General features: G+C 36.4%; 1 protein-coding gene across 1 annotated transcript; it reads right to left on the reverse strand.

Annotated features, from left to right (window-relative positions):
• mtdha (metadherin a) lies at nt 1–22,403 on the reverse strand. The gene is made up of 13 exons (XM_041248756.1): nt 22,216–22,403; nt 21,677–22,028; nt 20,520–20,618; nt 19,752–19,839; nt 16,973–17,131; nt 12,072–12,122; nt 11,388–11,555; nt 7,439–7,528; nt 4,227–4,351; nt 2,711–2,827; nt 2,122–2,235; nt 1,746–1,905; nt 1–918 (listed from the first exon to the last, which is right to left on the reverse strand). The coding sequence occupies exons 2-13, from the start codon at nt 22,019–22,021 to the stop codon at nt 851–853; spliced, it is 1,584 nt and encodes a 527-aa protein (XP_041104690.1). The 5' UTR covers nt 22,022–22,028; nt 22,216–22,403; the 3' UTR covers nt 1–850.
• Between the last annotated feature and the right edge of the window lie 705 nt (nt 22,404–23,108).

Raw genomic sequence — 23,108 nt, forward strand, 5'->3', positions numbered from 1 at the left:
TATGCACTAAATAAACAGCAAAGCTTCCTTCAAGATCATGGAATGAAAGGCTTACATTCTAAAATGGTCTTGTGAATAAAAATCACCAGAGAAATGTATATTCTACATCAGACCCACAGTATTCTTAATCAAACTGGCCTTTCTTAATATACATATGGCTTGGCTTTTTCCATGGCTATGGGTTTTTACAAAAATTATAAAGCAAACATTAAACTATACCATCTTATCAATGAAATGGACCAGGTTGGTGGGAAGGGAGAGGATCTCTAAACTAAGTTCAGGGAAAAGCAAAATGATTAGAGTGTGAGCATGGTATGTAGTACATACCTATTGGTATACCACTAGAAAAAACAGGCAGTAAATCAGTAATGTGTTGTTTAGCTCAGCAACCACGCACTATACATAACCAGTTAATAGATGCTGGCTATACATTTTTCCATTTGCATTCAGAAGCATTAGTTTCTGGAATACACCCTGGATGTCACTGTCGCAGAGCTGTCCTTCCTTGACATATGCATTTAAAACATTTCTAACCCTGTGGCCAGCAGTATCTCAAACTAATGAGATTAACAATGTAAATCTAGATTTATCCAATTACTCATCCTTTCTTATGCCACAAACATATATTTAGCTTTCAAAGTGTTTTCCCACATTGCAGCATTGTTTAGATGCGATTTTATATCGACTTGCTTTTATTTGCAATTAAGCTATTCAAGACCATATCTATTAAGTTTTGATTTTTAAAAAACAGTCAACATTTGTATAAAATGCTGTACACTCAAACTATTGCATAAACATGAATTTCTTCAAAATCATTTTGCATATTATTGAACTTAAATCTAGTTAAAGCTCATGTTTCCCTTCTTGCTTTCTTCTTCTTTTGAACTTGCTTTGGTGACTCCCAGTTTTCAGATTTTACTGGAAAAAAACAAAAGTAATAACATTTATACATATAATACACATACTTTAAATCATCATAATAAATCATAATAATAAAAACCCTAATAAAAAAGCACCCGCCCATGGACTTCAATTCTGACTCCTTTCCCAAATCTAAAAAAACCCCCAAAAAACCCACTAGGATAATTCGTAGGATCACACCTGTATTTGGTAGGAACATTTCACATTGGCTAAATTTTTTTACTTGATACATTAAAAAAAAAAAAAAAAAAAAGGGGGGGGGGGGTTGAAGGAAGTTTTATTTTTTATTTTCAAATAACTAGTCTTTCAGTATAGATCATGCAATGGACCAATTAACAGAATACATACTATTTTTCATTCATTTTGCTGGAAAAAGTAGAATACAGAAGTAGTTTAAGTCCAGCCAGATGTGAAATTAGTGAAGTGTTCACAAAAATCAAGTACATGCAAAAACATTTTACAGTTTTCCACGGTTAATATAAAACTGCAAGTTTAAGGGAGGCCGGTACTTTAAAAAGTCCTGAAGTACCGTCTTCTCATGTACTACCTTATTTACATACATATCATACACTGGAACCTCTGCCTCTGTCATGTTAAAATAACTAATGTATAGTGAAATTAAATCAGATACCTATTGCTGCATCTATTTGTAAATCACATGCTCTACCGTAACATTTCTAGCCAGAATATTTATATTGTAAAAAACTAGAGTTTTGTTAATATCCTTGTAATTTGCATACCGAACAGCACTGAGCACCAGGTTCTAGATACATCTGAGTCTGAAACATGGCTGATGTATTGTGAGGCTTGAGATTACTACTCACTCTGTGAATGTGGAGGCATGTTGCTTTGTTTAGTAGTGGAAACAGGAGGTTCTGGCTCCGATAGCCTCTGTGGCACGTGTGAAGTGATATTCTTAGAAGTACTGTCCAGTGCAGTTACAGGTGGCGCTGTCATGACTGGGACTGGTCGCTCCACCTTCAGCTGGGGAAAAAATAAATCTTAAAAAGCTTTAAAATACAAATACAAGCCGCATCATAAATGTTCAATATATACAGTAAATCATTTAGCCTTTGAAAATTCAATTTACATTTAATAGAACGTATCTGTTCTCATAATTTACCAGATTGTCTGTGCTGTTGGGGAGCAATTCTAAAGTCAATTACACTAAGCAGTTAAGTATTACAAATTGAAATTTACCTCAACCTTAACTGGTTCACCAGCAGGTGTAGCCTTTTCAGGCAAAGCCATTTCCGGCTCATAGTTGGCCAGCTCTAATTCAGACGAAGGCTCCTTTTCTGGCTCCCCAGTTTCCTTAAGAAAATGAATGATATAATTTAATGAAAAAGGTTATATTGTCAAAAGTTTGCAATTGCTTAGATGCTATGTACTCCTCAATCATTGTAGGGACTACATATATTGTACCGTGACACTTATAATTGATTTATGTGGAGACATAGCACATTCAAGGACCCAGCATCAAAAGGTTCACACCAATAAATGTACATTTTCCTGTCCACATATAATTGTTCAGGAGGAGAACACACATGTTTAACAGTTTCTAGAAAACAAACTGCAATAATTTAAAACTACACACTTGCTGACATTTATTTGTTTCATACGTCAAAGTAATTATTTTCCCCAAAAATATTTTGACTTAAAAGTATAAACAGTAATGAAAACCACCATGGGATGTATCTGGCTGCTGTTGCTTGGAACTACTTCCAATGGGCAGTCCTCAAAGGCAGGACAAAATACTCTTTTAGACACATACTTAAATATTTGTTACCTGGATAGGAGCACTGTCATCCTCTCCTTGCTGCTTCTTTTTCTTTTTCTTCTTTTTAGATTTTCCACTTGCTGAAGCAGCAGCCGAGTCCACCTTTTTTTTCTCATCATCCGATACCTAAATTCAAAAACACCTTTATGAGCTCACTCGTGCTGCTGTGACCAAAGACAAGCTACCTTTCTGGGGAAGGTCTTTATCAAGCCATTTGTCTAAAATAGAGGAGTGTCTGCTGATTGCAAGTTTCACTTCTGTCCAAGAGCTTCTATTTATATAGAGATTTATATAAAGCAGACCAAATAAGAGATTTCAGTGGTGTTCATTACTAGTACTGAAAAACTACTGGTCTAGAAAGGACAAAGCAAGAGTTTTGACAGAGTAAGCAATTTATAAATTTTTTTCTGCTAGGGTCCATAAAACAGGGTTTAAAAAAACAACAGCTGTGTTTTGCATGGAGGCAAACACCTGAACACAAAGCCAGGCATGCTATGAATGAATCAATGTTGTTTCCATGAATGTCAAAGTAAAAGGATTGCATAAACAAACACTGGTGCACCGTGGTAATGCAAACAGTTCATGCCAGTAGACTAAAAAGTCAAAACAAGTGAGCTCTCAGACCACAGCTACATTTTCCATCACAGAGAATACAGCAATGCCTCCTGACCTTGATGTAGAAAGAATATAACAAACTAAACAGACTGAATTTAAGAGATCCTCTGTTGACTCATTCTGCATAACCCTGAAATGCAGAAGAGAGTAACACACAAGGACAGGTCATGCTGAGAAGAATTGTGTCATCTGCAAATTTAACAAGTTTGCTTACTATACCAGAATCTTAGTCATTAAGTAGATTAACTTTTAGATGTTCCAGAAACAAATGTTTTTATCTTCATGGCAGCGCATGAAGCTCTCCTTACGATATTCTCGTTCTTTTCCTACTTAGTAAGCAGACACTGACATTTAAAAATATCCCCACCCTTAATTGATTATGAATTGAGTAATCTGCATTGGTACGGATGATTTTTTTTTCTAAAAATCAGAACTGCATAGCAACACATTTCCTGAAAAGTACTACAAACACGTTGCGAGAAAAACTGTGATGACTTGTGTATGTAAACTCCGCCATTGATAGCCCATAGACGAACCACTTAACCAATTGTGCTGAAACTGCAAAAGACATTCTTTAGTGCAAGTGCATCATAATCTGAAGTATATGCAGACTGTCTGTTGCACTTTAATCTTTTACATCTATCTAGAGAACCCCTTATCCAATTGTGATGGAACTTCAATTACTCTACAGTTAGCACTCTGATATCCATTACCCAGATACACATCCGTCACGCTTTACCACCCTTACATTAATAAAATGCAGGTCACGGTGCATACTTGTACATACAGTACTTGTTTTACAGGTGACAGCCATGCATCCAATTGCGTAAATAAATAATGCTAAGCTTAACATGGATGGCATTAGCTTCATCACACAAATATATTATTTTAACAAGCTCCTCGTGCTCACCTTCTGAACATCTGTAGCTGGCCCCTCGGGCTGAGGAGGTGGTGAGGCTTTCTGCTCGTCCCAGTTTCCCCACTCTTCAGCAGGAGCATTCCAGTCAGAGCTGGGATCTATTGTTGAAAGTCCATCTTAAACACAGAACATTATTTAGTTACTGGTACAAACGTCATTCTTTTTTTTTAACCTGTGAAATGAGTTTACAACTACAAAATAAACTATTAGTTAATTTATTGCTTGACTAATATTCTTTACAAGCGATTTGAGGCTAGTGTCAGGATGCAAAATGATATTACTAGCACTTTTTTTTTTTTTTTTTTTTTTTTTTTTTTCCCAGCTTACAGAAAGAAAACATTTTATGACCCAGCTTACAGAAAGAAAACAAATATTATTAAAGAAAACGGTTCTTAGCCTACGCTCCAATCTGATCAATTCTTCCCACACTGAAAATAATGCAAACAGACCAGGGCAAATCCGGTTACAAACCCGTCTTGACACCAAGCAATCCCTCAGTTTGTGTATGTTATACCATACGGAATGCAGAAGAAATCTGAAGTGGTCATTGAAGTCTACTGGATATTGAGGAAGTGGCCAACAAACAACTTGGTTTCAATCCTAGGTCAGCGTTCATAAAAATGCTTCCCGGTATTACATAGATACCCACACATACACATATGTGTCTGTCTGTCTGTCTAATATATATATATATATATATATATATATATATATATATATATATATATATATATATATATATATATATATACACACACACACTTTTTTTTTAAACGATTTAATTCATAAGTAAATGATTAGTATAAATGAATGCTATAACAATTATAAGCCTGGTTTGAGTTACTGATCATTACAGAATACAGTGGCTTGTGAAAGTATTGACCCCCCCTTGGCATTTTTCCTATTTTGTTGCCTTACAACCTGCAATTTTTTTGGGGGGGGTTTGTATCATTTGATTTACACAACATGCCTACCACTTTGAAGATGCAAAATATTTTTTGTTGTGAAACAAACAAGAAATAAGACAAAAAAAACAGAAAACTTGAGCGTGCATAAGTATTTTTTTATAACCCAACCCTGAACTGTACTTCTCCACAACTTTGTCCCTGACCTGTTTGGAGAGCTCCTTGGTCTTCATGGTGCCGCTTACTTGGTGGTGCCCCTTGCTTAGTGGTGTTGCAGACTCTGGGGCCTTTCAGAACAGGTGTATATATACTGAGATCATGTCACAGATCATGTGACACTTAGATTGCACACAGGTGTACTTTATTTAACTAATTATGTGACTTCTGGAGGTAATTGGTTGCACCAGATCTTATTTAGAGGCTTAATAGCAAAGGGGGTGAATACATATGCACGCACCACTTTTCTATTTTTTAGAATTTTTAAACAAGTTATTTTTTTCATTTTACTTCACCAATTTGGACTATTTTGTGTATGTCCATTACATGAAATCCAAATAAAAATCAATTTTAATTCCAGGTTGTAAGGCAACAAAATAGGAAAAATGCCAAAGGGGGTCAATACTTTCACAAGCCACTGTACCTCTCCAGATGTATACAGTGCCAAGAAAAAAAGTTTGTGAACCCCAACGATAATTATGAAATTCCATAGTTTTACCATGATAGCTGTCTCCATGTCTTTTGAAACAAAATGATGTACGAATTAGTAATTAAGATTCAGGGTATTTGAAAAAGTAAGTGAACCCCTGGTTCTATCAGCTCAATTAAGGGGATAATTAGAATCAGGTGTTTAAATAATTAGGTAGATCTTCAGGGGCGAGTCTGGGAGGCCCCACCCTATATAAAGATCAGAAACTTTGTGAGTTTGGTCTTCACCATACAGGCGTGTGGAAACATGTCATGCCACTGTCAAAAGTCATCTCTGAGGACTAAGAAACAGTTATTGAAAGTCTAGAAAGGGTTACAAAACCATTTCTAAGGATTTGGGGCTCCACCAAACCAGGGTCTGACAGATAGTCTACAATGGAGAAAGTTCAAGACCACAGTCACTCTACCCAGGAGCGGTCGTCCTATCAAAATCTCTCCAAGAAAAAAATGGAAAATCATCAAGTCACAAAGAACCCCAGACTAACGTCCAAGGATCTGCAGGCCACTCTTGCCTTGGTTAATGTGAGTGTTCATGACTCAACTATCAGAAAAAGACTGAACAAGAATTGTGTTCATGGAAGGATAGCCAGGAGGAAACCACTGCTCTCTAAAAAGAACATTGCCGCCCGTCTGAAGTTCGTGAAAGAGCACATAGATGATCCACAAGACTTCTGGAACAATGTTCTCTGGACAGACAAGTCAAAGGTAGAACTTTTTGGCCTCAATGAGAAACGTTGTTTGGCAAAAACAAAACACTGCGTTTGAACAAAAGAACCTCATCCCAACAGTCAAGCATGGTGGTGAGAGTGCGATGGTGCAGGGCTGCTTTGCTGCCTCAGGACCTGGAAGACTTGCCCATATTGACACAACCATGAATTCTACATTGTATCAGAAGATTCTACAGGAGAACGTCAGGCCATCCGTCCATGAGCTGAAGCTGAACCGAAACTGGGTCATGCAGAAAGACTATGATCCTAAACATACAAGCAGATCTACAAAACCATGGTTGCAGAAGAATAAATTCCGCGTTTTAGAATGGCGTAGTCATAGTCCGGACCTAAATCCCATCGAAATGTTGTGGCAGGACCTGAATCGAGCTGTCCATTCAAGGAAGCCCTCAAATGTCACCGAGCTGAAGCAGTTCTATAAGGAGGAATGGGCCAAAATTCCTCAAAACCGATGTGAGAGGCTGACTATCATTTACTGGAAACGCTTTGTTGAAGTCATTGCTGCTCAAGGGGGTGCCACCAATCACTGAATCTAAAGGTTCACATTTTTTTCACATATGGATATTGAATGTTGAATCATTTGTGTATAAATACATTTTGAAAAAGTATCATGTTTTTGTGTCATTTGTTTATCAGGTTATCTTTATCTATTATTAGGACTTAGATTAAGATCTAATAATATTTTAGGTTTGAAATGTGAAAATCCTAAGGGGTTCACAAACTTTCTCAGCACTGTAGCAAATGAAAGAAGAACTGCTAACAATCCTATATCACACCATCATTTGATGAAACAGTTTAATAATAATAATAATTTGAAATTCGGATTTCAAGAAGTGTCAAAAATGTTTTTTATTAGACTACTTACTTGTGCCAGACCACTGATCGTCAATTTTTGTTTGGCTGCTTTCCAACTGCAGATCAGCAATTGTAATCCAAGGACCTGCTTCTCTAGTACCTAAAGCAATACAAAACATACACATCAGTCACAAATAAAATAAGGAAAATACATTTATTTATATCCATTACAACAAAAGTTCTGAAAGTGGATGCTGGTACAATACATAGACCTTTAATAAGACTACTACTACTACTAGGACATTAAAATTACATAAAAAGAGGGTTTCCACGATCCACCTATTTAAATGAAATAGCTTGACCTAATGGCCCAATTTTAAAACTACATTAATAAAACAATATATTACATCTTTATACATTTTCTAAAACATTTTAGAAGAGTTTATACATGTATAAATAAAAAAGTTAGCAGTCTCCAACAGATAGCTATTTAATGCTTTTCAATAAGGTCCTGGACCTTGGTTCTATTTGACGTCCTACCAATTTCTGGTTGTTTTAAATGTACTCTTATGGCAGAAAGTTATTGGTGGTAACTGACAACACGATAACTATATGGCCAAACAATTAAAATAAAAAAGAACCATGATAACATGAATCAGGCTTCAAGGAAAAAAAAAGGCACACATTTCAGTCTTGTTGACTATCTGATTTAATTTTTACAAGTTTTGTAACAATAGAAAATGTTTTCTTCACAAAAAAAATTGTGCAAATTCCATTTTGGTATAAAATACATTTATAAAATCTGGCCCAGTATCCTTAACTAGTTGACTTTTTGCTCTATGTTCAAAAGGAATAATGGAACAGTGTTTGTTCATTTATCCAAGACTTTGTAAATCACAACACTATTAGATAAGCTTGCCATTATGTGCAGTACTGCTTCATCACAATGTGCATCCTATTTGTTAAACAATCTGCTAATGAACAGAGTTTCACCACAACAGCATGCAGGTTCCTCGAGGGTTAAACTATTTGTAAATTATGTAATTTAATACAATACAATTTCTCTTTTTATAGCACCCTTTAAGCCATGGCATTCCAGAGCACTGTACAGAGTTAAAAACAAACCAAGATAGCATATATATATATATATATATATATATATATATATATATATATATATATATATATATATATATATATATATATATATATATATATATATATAGACACACACACACACACACACACTAGTTACAACCAATTATATTAAAGCACTTTAAAAAACATATGGTTTTCAATAACAGCAAAACAGCTCTGGCTCCAGTTGATTTAAGATGGCTTTTTGGAACAACTAAAAAGGTCTGAATTGTTTAAGTCAAAAAGAACGAAAAGGAATATACAGAGTGAAAAATGTTTGAACAGCTGAACCAAATGCTCTTAGCAACCAAATGGTTTTTATAAATGTTCCGTTGTATTAATGTGTGAATTATTTGAAAGATACCCAAGTCCTTGTCTGGACAGAGGGGTGACAGATGTTTACTCAGGCATAAAGTGCATTTTTAAATCAGAAATCCTAAAACACTTTAATAGTGTACTATAGTTACTTTAAAAAAAAAAAAAAAAAAAAAAAAAAAGTGTTTCTAGTCAATATTAAAAACATAATCCCCCTCAGAAAAGAAACCAATAGAGTAGGAAGTTGGATTCATCCTTCCATCCACTGCACTCCAAGTACCTGAATAAAACAGAATGACATGTCTTACAACCCCCCCCCCCCCCCCCCCCCCCTTTTCCAAAATGTTTTATCAATTAAGAATGGTAAGACTTAACATTCAGTTAATCCAATAGGACGTTAAGAATTTACATAAATGTAAATATATATTCTACAGCCCCATTTATCATTTCTGCACCGAGCTAGAAGGAACAATCCAGATCTTGTTTCAAGTAAATGAGGTGGTGTAAAGATTTCTGCTGCTGGTAACCAATTATAACAGTTTTATGAACTTGTTACTACACTTATTTGCATATAAAATGTACAAAGCCCTGGCAGTCCAATAAAAGTTGTTTTATACACCTGCACTTCCCAATTTAAAACAACTACTAAAAACAGAGATATTGAGCATATTCTTTTATATAAACAGTGTGCCATTTAAATAAGGATTGTTTTTAGAACATACATAATATTAAATTTAATGTCTCCAATGCTTATATTAAACAAAACTGTGTACTCTTCAAAAACAATTTGGGCTTATCCAGATTACTACAAAAGGTCTATTAAAACGAAGATGTTTTTCTGTGTGATAGCACTTTTTTTTTTTTTCACGCTGTTGTGTTTAATAATACAAAAAGCTTTGCTTAAGAGACAAATCCCTTGTCCTTCATTAGAGCTCCCAGATTAAACTGCATTCATATTCCTTGGTAGACCCATTACTTATTGGAATGGGGTTTACTCCAAGACATCAACAATCAGAGGATTATTGTTCACCCGTTATACATCTCTTGCTATTGTATTTTATCTAAAAATGTTTAATACAGTGTACAGTAGTTTACGATGATATGTGGAAAGCCTGTCAGGGTATAGCTGGAAGACCGTGAAATTAAGACACTCAATTTCTTTTAATGAATGACCATTCTGTGGTAAATTCATCTCAATCTTTTAGATGGAGGAGAGTGACATTTGATTGATTTGAGATTCCTATTAACAACTGATAAGCAAGGCTGGGATTTTGACATGGAAATTTGCACTAAAAATCAGAGCAGTCACAGTAAATTTGTTCAAAATCACAGAGGAAAGGGGAAATGGTGTATGAAGTCACGGATGAAAATTCCATTTAATTATTTTATTTATTTTTTTAAATACAATATACAGTACCTACATAAACATAAAATTAGTCGGTCTATAGAAGTAGGAATAAGGGAAAATGTATCTAAATATTTATATTTATTATGGTTATTTATTAAGCTTCACTGCATATACAACTATAAACAATGTTCATTTTACATAAAATTTGGTGGGGTTTCTACAGGACAGCAAACAAAAACTGTAGGTTTTACATACCCTTAAAACAAATAAAGTTAAGTTGAAAGACTATCTGTGTGCTTCTGCTGTGGTAGTTTGCAGTTATTTAATGTTTTGATTTGTTTGTTTACATACTATTCTGATACAGCATGTTGTATATTTGATGCCTTTCTGGAGTGCCGGTCATCCAGAAGTACATTTGTATGCAGGCAATGATTACAGAAAGTGTTGGGAATCTCATTTCCATGTTTTTCCATAACTGATAAACATTACATTCCATTTCACTGACAATTTCGCACTAAACACGATATTCACGATGTGCTACACAGTTGTCTTCAAACACTTCTTTCTCAGCTATGCTGAGATACTTCACTTGATTTGGGTCAAAGACCCGACAGGCATTGAAAAATGATAGCAAGGCGACATTTGTGCAGCTGTTTCTCAAGGACCCCTAAACTGGTTACTAAGCAACCCAGCTCAGAGCTTTGTGTGTCAGTTAAAATGCCACAATATAAACTGTTTGTGAAACACAGTATTATTTAAGAACCATTAATTCATTAAAAGAATTAAACAGGAAAAAACACACATGGTGTTGACATAATATTTCATAAACATTCAGGGAGTATCCATAATTTACTTATTTAATAAAAATCGTAGTATTCTAACCCTTCAACGTAGAGCTGTATCGAGAGCTGTAGCAGAACTTTTTATAAATGCCAACGGTTGAGCATCATGTGGTACCCATATAAATTTACTTTAAACTAGTAAACCTTATAAACCCCCCCCTGGGGGGGGGGACCCCCTGCCCTGGGAGCTCGCACAAAAAAAAAAAAAAAAAAAAAAAAAAAAAATTATTGTGTGTGTGTGTGTATATATATATATATATATATATATATATATATATATATATATATATATATATATATATATATATATATAGTATAACTATCAGTTCACCATAGGTCATGCTTAAAAAGCTCTACTCCACCCATTCTAGCGGTACCTTCTAGTTCCAGACCCCAAGCCGGCTCTGGGTTTCTTTTAGCAGCAGCTTTTGCGATTGCTGTCCAGGTCTCTCCATCTCCTCCGGACATCCGAGTGGGAAGTTTCATAGCCATATCATTCCATCCGCCTCCATTCACTGCAGGGGCTTCGCTCCAGCTGGCTGACACTGCAAAAAGAAAAAACAGCAACCTACACATAAGAGAGTCCAATGGAGTCGGTTCACAAAGCACTAGACTTTTTGTTTGTTTTTCTAGTTCTGTAACACTACCCCGCTTGTTTTTTCTTTTGCAGACGATCTAATGCAGATGACTCAACATCATTAAAAATCAATGTTTTCTGTTACAATTAAGTCTTAAAACAAATGTTACATGAGCTGTTATGGTTGACTTTAAATACTTTTCAAAAGTATTACAAGATGACATGTAAAATCAATCAGTTATTTCACGATCCAACTGGAACAACGGAAAGGCAATTGTTGCTTCTTCATATTAGGGTTGCAGCAATACACCGGTTATACCAATAAAAACTGTGTTCATCTTGTGCCCTTTTGTATACCAACCATAATTTAAGACAGAACCGACGAACTCTGTTCCCCACGGGTCATTCTTTGCCCGATGTGCAAATTATAAATCAGATAATTAACTGTAAATGTAGTGTGAAAATTAATATATTTCTCTCTTACCCTGAGATATTATGGCCTCTCCTTTTCCTGGCTTCATACGAAGAGGTTCCCCTAGGTAAAATAATTAAATATTTAGCTGAAATTTGAACTAGTGCTTCTTCTGAAATATAGTTAACATAGCATAGAATTTCATGGAGAGCGTTAAATCAAGTAGTCCATATCTCAAAACAATATAGGTTTTAAAAATAATCTGTTAGATAAGTCTACAGGAACAGTGATTGCTAGTGTACTGTGTTTGACAGTTAAAGGTAATACCTTCTTAAAGTAATATAGCAAGTGTCAGACTTTCCCCAGTTATAAAATAAAAAAGAAATTGTGTGCAACATGGTTATGGTGGTTTATTTGCAGTGCACACACATACATATATATATACACACACACACACACAGAGTACCGTTCAAAAGTTTGAGTACACATGCTGGAAACTAGTTTTTTTTTCATAATTGACAATGTTTTACGTTATATATGTTTCTGTAAATACTTGAAAATGAAAACACATGTTACAATATACAAAACAAAACATAAGGAGTATTGAAAATTGTCTCTGAATTTTGGATTCCTCAAAAGAGCCACCCTTTGCTTTAATAACAGCCTCACAAACACGAGGCATTGGGTTAACAAGTTTCAGCAGGTAATCACCAGACATGTCTTCCCAACTCTTCTGCAGCAATTCCCAGAGATGTAGGGCACTTGTGGCTAGCTTTGCTTTGACTCTTCTGTCTAGTTCGTCCCATACAAGTTCTATGGGATTGACGTCTAGAGATGGGCAGGCCAGGTCATTAGATTGAGTTGTCCTTCACTTTCCTTTTTCGCCAGATAGTTCTTGCACAACTTTTGAGGTGAGTTTCAGGTCATTATCTTGGTGAAGAATTAAGGACTGCCCAACTAGCCGTAATCCTGATAGAATGGCATGCCTCTGAAGTACGCTATGATAGCCATGCTGGTTGAGCTTGACATGGACTTGCTAAAGTTCACCAACTCTGTCACCAGCAAAGCAACCCCAGACCATGACATTGCCTCCTCCATGCATGACAGTGGGAACCACACATGCGGAACTCATGCGCTCACCCCCTACGTCTTACAAATACTCTGCGGTTGGACCCAAATATTTCAAAATGTTGACTCATTAGCTAAAAGACCGACTTCCACTCCTCAAACATCCAGTTTCTGTGTTTTTTGGCCCAGGCAAGTCTCTTCCTCTTATTCTGCACTCTTAACAATGGTTTCTTTGCAGCAATTCTTCCAGTTAGGCCAGCTTCACACAATCTCCTCTGAACAGTTGATGTTGAAACATCTGTACTTCTAATAGCACTTAGCTGAGTTTCTTAGCCGGTTTCGCAGACTTGTGACTCAAATTAACTTGTTCTCCGATTCTGAGGTCACCCTTGGCCTGCCTGACCTTGTTCGGTCCTCATGAGTGCCACTTTCTTCAAATTGTTTGATTATCTTGGCCACAGCAGTTACAGACACTTGCAAAGTTCTTGCAATTTGTCTTAAAGTAATTACAGATTTTTTTCTTTGCTTCACTGACCGTATTTTGCCATGTTCTGCTCCCTTACATTCAGGAATGACAAACTTGTGCCTATGCTACCTATATTTATAGTAATCATGGACCCTCACCTGTTAACAATAATTGGTGACAAAAGGTTAATTAGGTAACATGCTAGTTAACTCAGAGGACATCTAACAAAGACACTTTTACACTTAGGCCAGTGTTCTAACACCGTGTTATACACATTTCAGACTTTTAACTGACTTGGGCTTCAGACTGAAATCCCCTTGCTTTGGGTGGCCATTTCATTGAAATTGACAAGATTTACATTGTCATTTAAAAATTACATGTTTGAATGCAATTCACTTATGATTACACCGTGTAACAATTATATATATTTTTTTTTGTTCCTGGGTAGTAAGTTATTTCCTAATTGCTTATGCCTCAAAAGTATAGAACGTGGCTATTATTCCCCACAAACTTTGCTTTTGTGACCAGGACAGTGATATTTCAAAATATCACTATTTCCAATGGGAAAATGGGCAAATGTGTGTCACACTACGTGAACGAAAAGACACACATTTGCCCGTTATCCCATTGGAAATAGTGATATTTTGAAATATCACCGTCCTGGTCACAAAAGCAAAGTTTGTGGGGAATAATAGCCATTTTCTATACTTTTGAGGCATAAGCAATAAGGAAATAACACTTACTACCCAGGAACAAAAATTGTGTTACATAGTGTTATCAGCTTCTATAAGTACACATATCATATAATGAAATATTAAGTGTTTATAGACAAGTTTATACACTTAAAAACATACTTAATCATGAAAAACCTGGTTTCAAGCAGGTGTACTCAAACTTTTGACTGGTACTGTGTGTGTGTGTGTGTGTATATATATATATATATATATATATATATATATATATATATATATATATATATATATATACACACACACACACACACACACACACACACACACACACACACACACACAGTATTGTGCAAAAGTTTTAGGCAGGTGTGAAAAAATGCTGTAAAGTAAGAATGCTTTCGAAAATAGACATGTTAATAGTTTATATTTAGCAATTAACAAAATGCAAAAATCTACATCAAATCAATATTTGGTGTGACCACCCTTTGCCTTCAAAACAGCATCAATTCTTCTAGGTACACTTGCACACAGTTTTTGAAGGAACTCGGCAGGTAGGTTGGCCCAAACACCTTGGAGAACTAACCACAGTTCTTCTGTGGATTTAGGCAGCCTCAGTTGCTTCTCCCTCTTCATGCAATCCCAGACAGACTCGATGATGTTGAGATCAGGGCTCTGTGGGGGCATACCATCACTTCCAGGACTTCTTGTTCTTCTTTACGCTAAAGATAGTTCTTAATGACTTTCACTGTATGTTTGGGGTCGTTGTCACGCTGCAGAATAAATTTGGGGCCAATCAGATGCCTCCCTGATGGTATTGCATGATGGATAAGTATCTGCCTGTACTTCTCAGCACTGAGGAGACCATTAATTCTGACCAAATCCCCAACTCCATTTGCAGAAATGCAGCCCCAAACTTGCAAGGAACCTCCACCATGCTTCACTGTTGCCTGCAGACACTCATTCGTGTACCGCTCTCCAGCCCTTCGGCAAACAAACTGCCTTCTGCTACAGCCAAATATTTCAAATTTTGACTCATCAGCCCAGAGCACCTACTGCCATTTTTCTGCACTCCAGTTCCTGTGTTTTCGTGCATAGTTGAGTCGCTTGGCCTTGTTTCCATGTCGGAGGTATGGCTTTTTGGACACAAATCTTCCATGAAGGCCACTTCTGACCAGACTTCTCCAGACAGTAGATGGGTGTACCAGGGTCCCACTGTTTTCTGCCAATTCTGAGCTGATGGCACTGCTGGACATCTTCCGATTGCGAAGGGAAGTAAGCATGATGTGTCTTTCATCTGCTGCAGTAAGTTTCCTTGGCCGACCACTGCATCTACGGTCCTCAACGTTGCCCGTTTCTTTGTGCTTCTTCAAAAGAGCTTGGACAGCACATCTGGAAACCCCTGTCTGCCTTGAAATTTCTGCCTGGGAGACACATTGCTGATGCAGTATAACTACCTTGTGTCTTGTTGCTGTGCTCAGTCTTGCCATGGTGTATGACTTTTGACAGTAAACTGTCTTTAGCAACCTCACCTTGTTAGCCGAGTTTGGCTGTTCCTCACCCAGTTTTATTCCTCCTACACAGCTGTTTCTGTTTCAGTTAATGATTGTGTTTCAACCTACATATTGAATTGATGATCATTAGCACCTGTTTGGTACAATTGTTTAATCATACACCTGACTATATGGCTACAAAATTCCTGACTTTGTGCAAGTGTACCTAGAAGAATTGATGCTGGTTTGAAGGCAAAGGGTGGTCACACCAAATATGGATTTGATTTAGATTTTTCTTCTGTTCACTCACTTTGCATTTAGTTAGTTGATAAATATAATCTATTAACATTTCTATTTTTGAAAGCATTCTTACTTTACAGCATTTTGTCACACCTGCCTAAAACTTTTGCACAGTACTCTATGTATTTATTTTCAGTGAGTGGTGCAGAGAAAGAATGTTTGCCCTACAAAAAAAAAAAAAAAAAAAAAAAATAATATATATATATATATATATATATAAAATAATCAGGGTATGAAACAAGGATCACCCTGCTGCAGTACTGTTCCAGTTAGCCATCATCAGTATATAAGACAAACAAAAGAAAAAACATTTAGTCAATTTGATGAAGCCTACTGTAAATATTGCAAGCATTTTGGTATAAATACGGTAAAACGATGCAGAGACTATATACAAGTCCTTTAAAAATTTGGGGAAATCAGAATTCCACAAAGCAGCAGTAATAGTTGGCAATGATTGTGTATTTGTGATGCAACAAACTAAAAACACCTGTACATCATGAGTCGAATTCAGCTTAGAGAAAACAAGCAGAAACTATTTTTATATTTGAATAACTCCATGTATTGTTTATTATAGTTGTACTCTTAATATGTTATTTAAATTTACTAGCAAATATGTTCCAAACTTCACTGACAGCAACATTTCCTTAAAGTATGTTATAAATTTGAGGTGAGGTCACAGGGAACAGTGTATCTTGAATTTAGTGAACCAGTCAAACTACAAGGCTAGATGCACCCGTGTTAATCACTAAATGATTGACTGTGTTCACTGTTAAACAAAACAAAATCCTGCAAGTTATAGTGTACTTTGTGACAGAGGGGGCAAGTAGATTTAAGAAGGACAAGTAGATTTTTCTAGTATTTTGTCCTTCGGAGAAGTTTTTTTTCAAAAATTGCACACCCCGGTGTTAATGTGACTATTGATCACATAGCTTCATCATAATAAAATAAGCCTCTTACCTTTGACTTTCCTAACACCAATTGGAACCGAGACAACTGATGTGGGGTGTTCTGTAGCAAGAGATACTTGAGTCACAGGAAGACTGGAATCTTCAGTCACTTTGTCCCGCCTGCGCTGCTGCTTCTTCTCCCGGTTACTAATCTTCGTTTCCCATGCACCTAATCAGACAAAAATTAAGAATACACAAACAGGCACTTTACAGTCTGGCAAACCTGAAAAATCTGGCAGAGTACAATGGTTCCCCTTTCAGCACTGCTTGATAACTCTGATTCCTGGGGCCCGTTTCACAAAAGTCCTGCGATTGCGATGTGCTTGCCTGAGGTTGCGAGGACGCAGAGGTCGGCACTGCGTGTATTTCATAAAGCACTTTGCAAGTGCCGTCGCTTGCACTCACTCTTTAGTGATCTGCAATGAGTGAAATCACTAACTCTGTAATCAATTGTAAGGCACAGTGACCTATTAGGTAACTCTGGGCAACTTACAGGCAGGCCCATTTTATTTACTTATATCATGTTTGTGTGCCATTTAAATTATTTATTATACACATTTAATTGATTGTAGTATTAATATTATTTACGTACTAATTGCTGCACAGCACTGTCACCAGTTTAAAGCAAGGCAATCTGCCCAATAATGCTAGTAGTAGCAGAACTTTACTGAAGGAATTTCTCAGGTAAAACATTCTGATGACAATAAGAACTTGTCTCTGTATCTTATACTCCCCCACCCCCTCTCCACATACACACACACACACATATATAGGGCTGAAATGGAGCTATAACTGCAGTATATAAAAAATATTAAATTTGTTTTTGGATGTACAGTTAACAAAAGGTTTAAACAGTTACAAAATGTAATTATGATGTGTAACCCGAAGTTATGTGGGTGAAAAATAACAGTAACTCAGCAAAGGTAACGTTTTAGAAACAAGCATGGTTTATTTATTAAATACAATCATATACCATAAGTGCCGATTTGTATTCAGTATGATAATAGCTATTAGTGCCATGATATTAAAATTGCTACTTGCGGCAGCTGTCTGGTAGTCGCAGGTTTCTGGTGAAAATCGGTGATGTCGCAGCCCTGCGAAAGTTTTATGTATACATTTTGTAACATATCAAGCTCCTGTCTGCATGAAGATACTATTCAAAATATATAACTTGTCCATGGAAAATCCCTACCCTCTTATAACCTCATAACCTGGGTACGTGCTCGAGTTGCCCCACCCCACTTGTTTCCATGTTTTTAAATTACTCAAGTTGGCTCCCAGTTCGGGTAGGAGCCCAAATTACCTTGCCCAATTTCACTCCTTGTGCTGGAATTCAGTCTGAATTCAGGCTGGGAGGAAAGGACATTACCAAATGTCAATCAAATGTTGTAGGGACTGGAACACACAGTATAAAGGGACATTTTGGCTGGTATTAAAATCGCACAGTCACAAAGAAAAATGCAATGCAGTTTCGCATTTATATTTTTTATTCCAAAAACATTCAAATAAATGCATACTTGATGAAATCTGTCTGCTATAACAGCATCTAATTTATAGTAACTCGTTATAGCATTTACAATGTCACTGCAGCAACTTGGAGAACAAAGAAGGCTTTCTAATAAGTTTTAGTATATGACCCTTAATTTTAAGGGACCAGTAAACTTAAGTATTTGCTGTCCGTTTTAAAACTTTGCTACGGTTTACAACATAACACAGTGGAATGATCACTGTGTCATGTAATTGTAGCACAGTATTGCCATGTGTGAAAACTTAAATACAAAGCCGAAATGATTAGCACCGCCATAGCTGCTTTTTGAATAGCTTTTGCAATTCAGATATCTCAGCGTATGTGAATCTTGTGCATGGCCGCTCTTAAGTGTTACTAAATATTTGAATTAAATATCCATACGGTGTTTCAGCATCAGAATCGTAAAAATGAATGTCATAAAAACTTGCTTCTTCAACTGCCAGACCCACATTTTATGTGGCATATTGAAATCAATACAATTTAGTAAATTAAGTAAATACTATTATTTACACTAGATTGTACTTAGAAAGCTGTAATAAAACCCTGAACAGTCAGAGCCTTTGAACTCTGTTTCAAAGCGCTTTCACGTTGCATAAGTTGTTATATATTTATGCTATTTTTATAACTAGTTATTTATGTTTCATAATTTTATATGTGCATACAGCTTTCTACACTGGTTTACACAGAAGTTTATTGCGTAAAGTTTATTTTATTATAGTTTTTCATGTTTATGTATATGTGCTGTTTTTGAAAAAAATACGTTGTTTGAAAATGTTATGTATGATGTTCATAAATAAAAATATTAAGTTGTATTGGATTGTTTTTCATATTGAAGCCGTTTTAAAATGGAGCCGCACATTTTGCGGGTGTGGCGGTTGTATGTAGTCTGAAATCTTGGCATTTCTAGTGTTAATAGACTAGCAAGCACTGGTAAAATCAGCTCAGTTTTATATGGCACAGAATTAATTTATTTTAATGTTTTGTTTATGGACTTTACGCTACAAGCACTGTAAGCCACAGTCTGATTGGTGTAAGTATTATAATACCATCTGCAGCAAATTCATGTCTTGACATTTAACTTGCAAGTATTTCTGTGGAAAAACTTATTTCCTGCCCAACTCACATGATAACTCAGGAAACTCAAAGCATGGAAACGCCACATTTTTCACCAACGAGTTCTGGGAGAATTCAGGCCAATTCAAAAGCACTCGAGTTGGCTGTCCATGGAAACGAGGTATAATTGAATATACTTATTCCATACCATCCTCTGGTTCTTTTCCACCAGGAGAAGAGATATGCAGTGCTGGTTTTACTTCGGCTTTTGTCTTCTTCTTGCTCTTCTTTGTTTGCTATGAAAGATTAAGAAAAAAATAGTAATCAAGAAACCGTACTAATAGGGGGTGTCTAGTAAGGCAAGTTTCAAGATAATTTGACCCACACCAAGAAAGCAACAAGGACACACTGCAGAAAACAAAACGCACACCTGCAAAGTACGCTGTCAGTTATAACTCCACATTAAACACACCCAACATGTTTATGAAAAATAGGAAACACACTGATAATGAAAAACAGGGAAACATTTACCATATACAAGCGCAATACATACTAATGCATACATTCACTCCAGCCTCGTTATTAAGGGCATGTCAAGCATGTACTTATTAAAAAAAAAAAAAAAGGTCTAAAGAGATTCCCATGCAAGACTTGCTGTATCTGTAGGTTCAGAACACAATCTGACAGGAACACCTGGAGCTTCTACTCATGGCCCTCTTAGTTAGGTTGATGTCAGTAAACTAGAAAGTTCATGGCAAAGCACAGTGTGATCTTGGTAAACTTTGCAGATAATATGCTCCCCAATAAAAATAAAACAACTTAACAATCTTCAGTGTATGGATGTGGATAGCAGGGGAAAGATGACACACAAATTAGGACAGAAGTCTGACTAAGCGTTAGTTGAGTGATGCTGTTTACTGCAGTCAGGAACTCAATATTTACTCTTTCCTGTTGTAATTTATTAAAACAAACAAACCTTCTCAGCCTTCATTTCTGATTGTTTCAAAATCTCATTGGTGTCTTTGACATCATCATCTTGCAGTTCAAGTATTGTGCGTCCATTCGACTGAGGTTTCTGTAGGTGGAAATAATTAGGATGAACTACAATGCATCTGGCAACATACTATTACTATACTTACTATTGCATATTTGACATGTTTTATTATTTGGATAAGTAACTGCTCAGTGTGCGAAATGAGCAACTGGTCTTAAGATGTTGACTTGTATAGTGTTAGATCTTTCCAGTCAATTATACTTTGGACCCATGGACCAAACTCCATGGATCCCTCTCCCTCAAAAAAGTTCTCTAGAATAAGATGTTTATGTTTTTCAATCAATGTCACTTTAGGGGGTAATTGCTGTACTATAAATATGCAATAAAGCTGAGGTACTAACCAATTCAGCATAAATATTTTGCTAAATAACTAGTGAATGCATATTGTAAATCTGTCAACAACAAACAAATCGATACCACGACAACACCTTAACTTTTCATAACTGTCTCCAAAGCGACACGTAGTTTAAATTACAGTAGTGACGTGTTATACCAGCACAATACTCTGAACGTAGTATTCAACTCCCTCTTCCATGAATACAACTAAAAACTCATTCTTTTCCATTTTTTTATAACGAATAAACATGCATTTAATTTATGTAAACTAAAAATGACTTCTTAAGTCTAGAATACAAAACCATTAACTAAGTCATAATAAAACCAAGTCCTCTGTCCTGCTAGTACAACGCTATGAAATACCGGTACCTCTCTCATATTTAGGCAAATGTATCGGTTTATTAAAAACCCAGTATGAACATGCAAATCATTAAAACTACTTAAGTTCCTAATAACGGTTTTTTCGTTCATGCAAAGTGTCTATATATATATATATATATATATATATATATATATATATATATATAATCATCTTAGGCTTCTGCTTTTCGGTTAAAGGCAAATGGTCCACTTAATCCACCTTATTTAAAGTTATAGGTCAAATGATTGCAAGACATTTAAATTTGGTTAACATTCAAAAACTCACTGCACAATGCAACAAGGCACACACTAAAACTACAAGTTGTTTTGGCTTTATGGTACCGTGTTTTAAAGCTTAATTTAAACGAATTAGTCAGCTTTACCTTTTCAACCGTTTTTTTCTTGTTCTTTTTCTTTAGTTCTGCTGCTTTTACACTCTTGGCTGCCGATGTTTTGGTGGCTTGGCTACCGGAGTCGCTGGCTATGGCACCCCGCTTTCTCCTTGAGCAAAGCCCGGCGCAGGCCGCGAGCCACACGACCACGATCACCAGCAACCCGAGGAAGGCCGTCATCAACAGAACCCAGGACGGATACTGTTCGGGCTTCAGCCCCAGGTCCACCCCGAGTTTGGAGTGTAACAGGCCCAGTCCAGTGGACAGCAGCTCTCGCAGGCGGCTAGCTATCATATCGGCCTTCTGAGCCGCTACATCCTCCCACCTCGCTGCCATCTTAACACTGAAATCGATAGACACAGAGGGGGAGAGAGATAGACACAAAAAGAGAGGGGCGGGGGAAGGGGGGAGGGGGAGGTTAATTTGATAGCAACCTCTTCAGAAAATCAAGACACAGGAATTAATGAAATTCACAAAATGGAAACTAAACTACTCTTTGTTGCGCTTGTTAAACGCTTTTAAAATACTACCATGTCCTCCTTTTAAAACGTGTGTCTGAAGCTAAAGCCAAAGTTGTGCTGTACTGGCTTCTGCGCTATGAGTACTAATCAAAAGATGTGAGAAACCACTGCGAAGCGGCTCTTGCTCAAACTCCCGTTTACAGATTAGTGCAACGTCATCATTAAAATGGATGGGATGGGATTAGAAGAGGAATCCTGGGAAGGCTCGATTTATATATATGTGTGTGTGTGTGTGTGTGTGTGAGTGTGTGTGTGTGTGAGTGTGAGAGAGAGAGAGAGAGAGAGAGAGAGAGAAATAAGCTTCTGGGAGCTGCAGCCTCTGAACAAACGTCAACCACACGTGCAGAGAAGTTTACATTTATCATATTCGCTTTAGACAGAGAGAGAAAGAGAGACTACTAGTGGTTACTACATGTTGCTAGAAAATGTAAAATTAAGTCTGTATTGTTATAGCTTTTTTATTATATTCTTTTGAACAAAATTCATAATTATGCCACCACGATTTTTTCTTCTTCTACAAATCAGGTATTGGTAACTGTAACAATAGTTGCAAGTTGGGTGTGCTGAACTGCAATGTTCAAACGGCTTTAAACAAAGAGCAGGGCCCACTTAAGCCATTACTATTATGTTTTCTTCAAGAGCGCATTCCATCCATACATTTACATAATTAGTGCCCTCTGTCTGTAGTCATTAAGTCTGTTTTTTCCATATCGACTTAATTCATCATCATACAATTCGTTTTTGATATCAACGATCTTTTCCCTTTTTCGTCTCCCTTCCTCTTTCCCTTTTTCTAACAAGCTATTAATCCTTGTCATATATCCGCATGTTCATCAACTTCATCTTCAAGTGCTTTCTTTGTTCATCAGATTTCTCAAACTTTATTATACAATGCTCCACAG

This window comes from Polyodon spathula, chromosome 4, assembly GCF_017654505.1.
Source record: "Polyodon spathula isolate WHYD16114869_AA chromosome 4, ASM1765450v1, whole genome shotgun sequence".
NCBI classification, from domain to species: domain Eukaryota; kingdom Metazoa; phylum Chordata; class Actinopteri; order Acipenseriformes; family Polyodontidae; genus Polyodon; species Polyodon spathula.

Bases quoted from the DNA above. Each gene is read 5' to 3' on its own strand.
- mtdha (XM_041248756.1), bottom strand. From the start codon at position 22,021: ATGGCAGCGAGGTGGGAGGATGTAGCGGCTCAGAAGGCCGATATGATA. The intron at 7,529-11,387 runs GTACCGCTAGAA...GTATTGCTTTAG, and splicing joins TTGGGGTCTGGAACTAGAAG to GTACTAGAGAAGCAGGTCCT. The intron at 4,352-7,438 runs GTAAGTAGTCTA...TCTGTGTTTAAG, and splicing joins CGATCAGTGGTCTGGCACAA to ATGGACTTTCAACAATAGAT.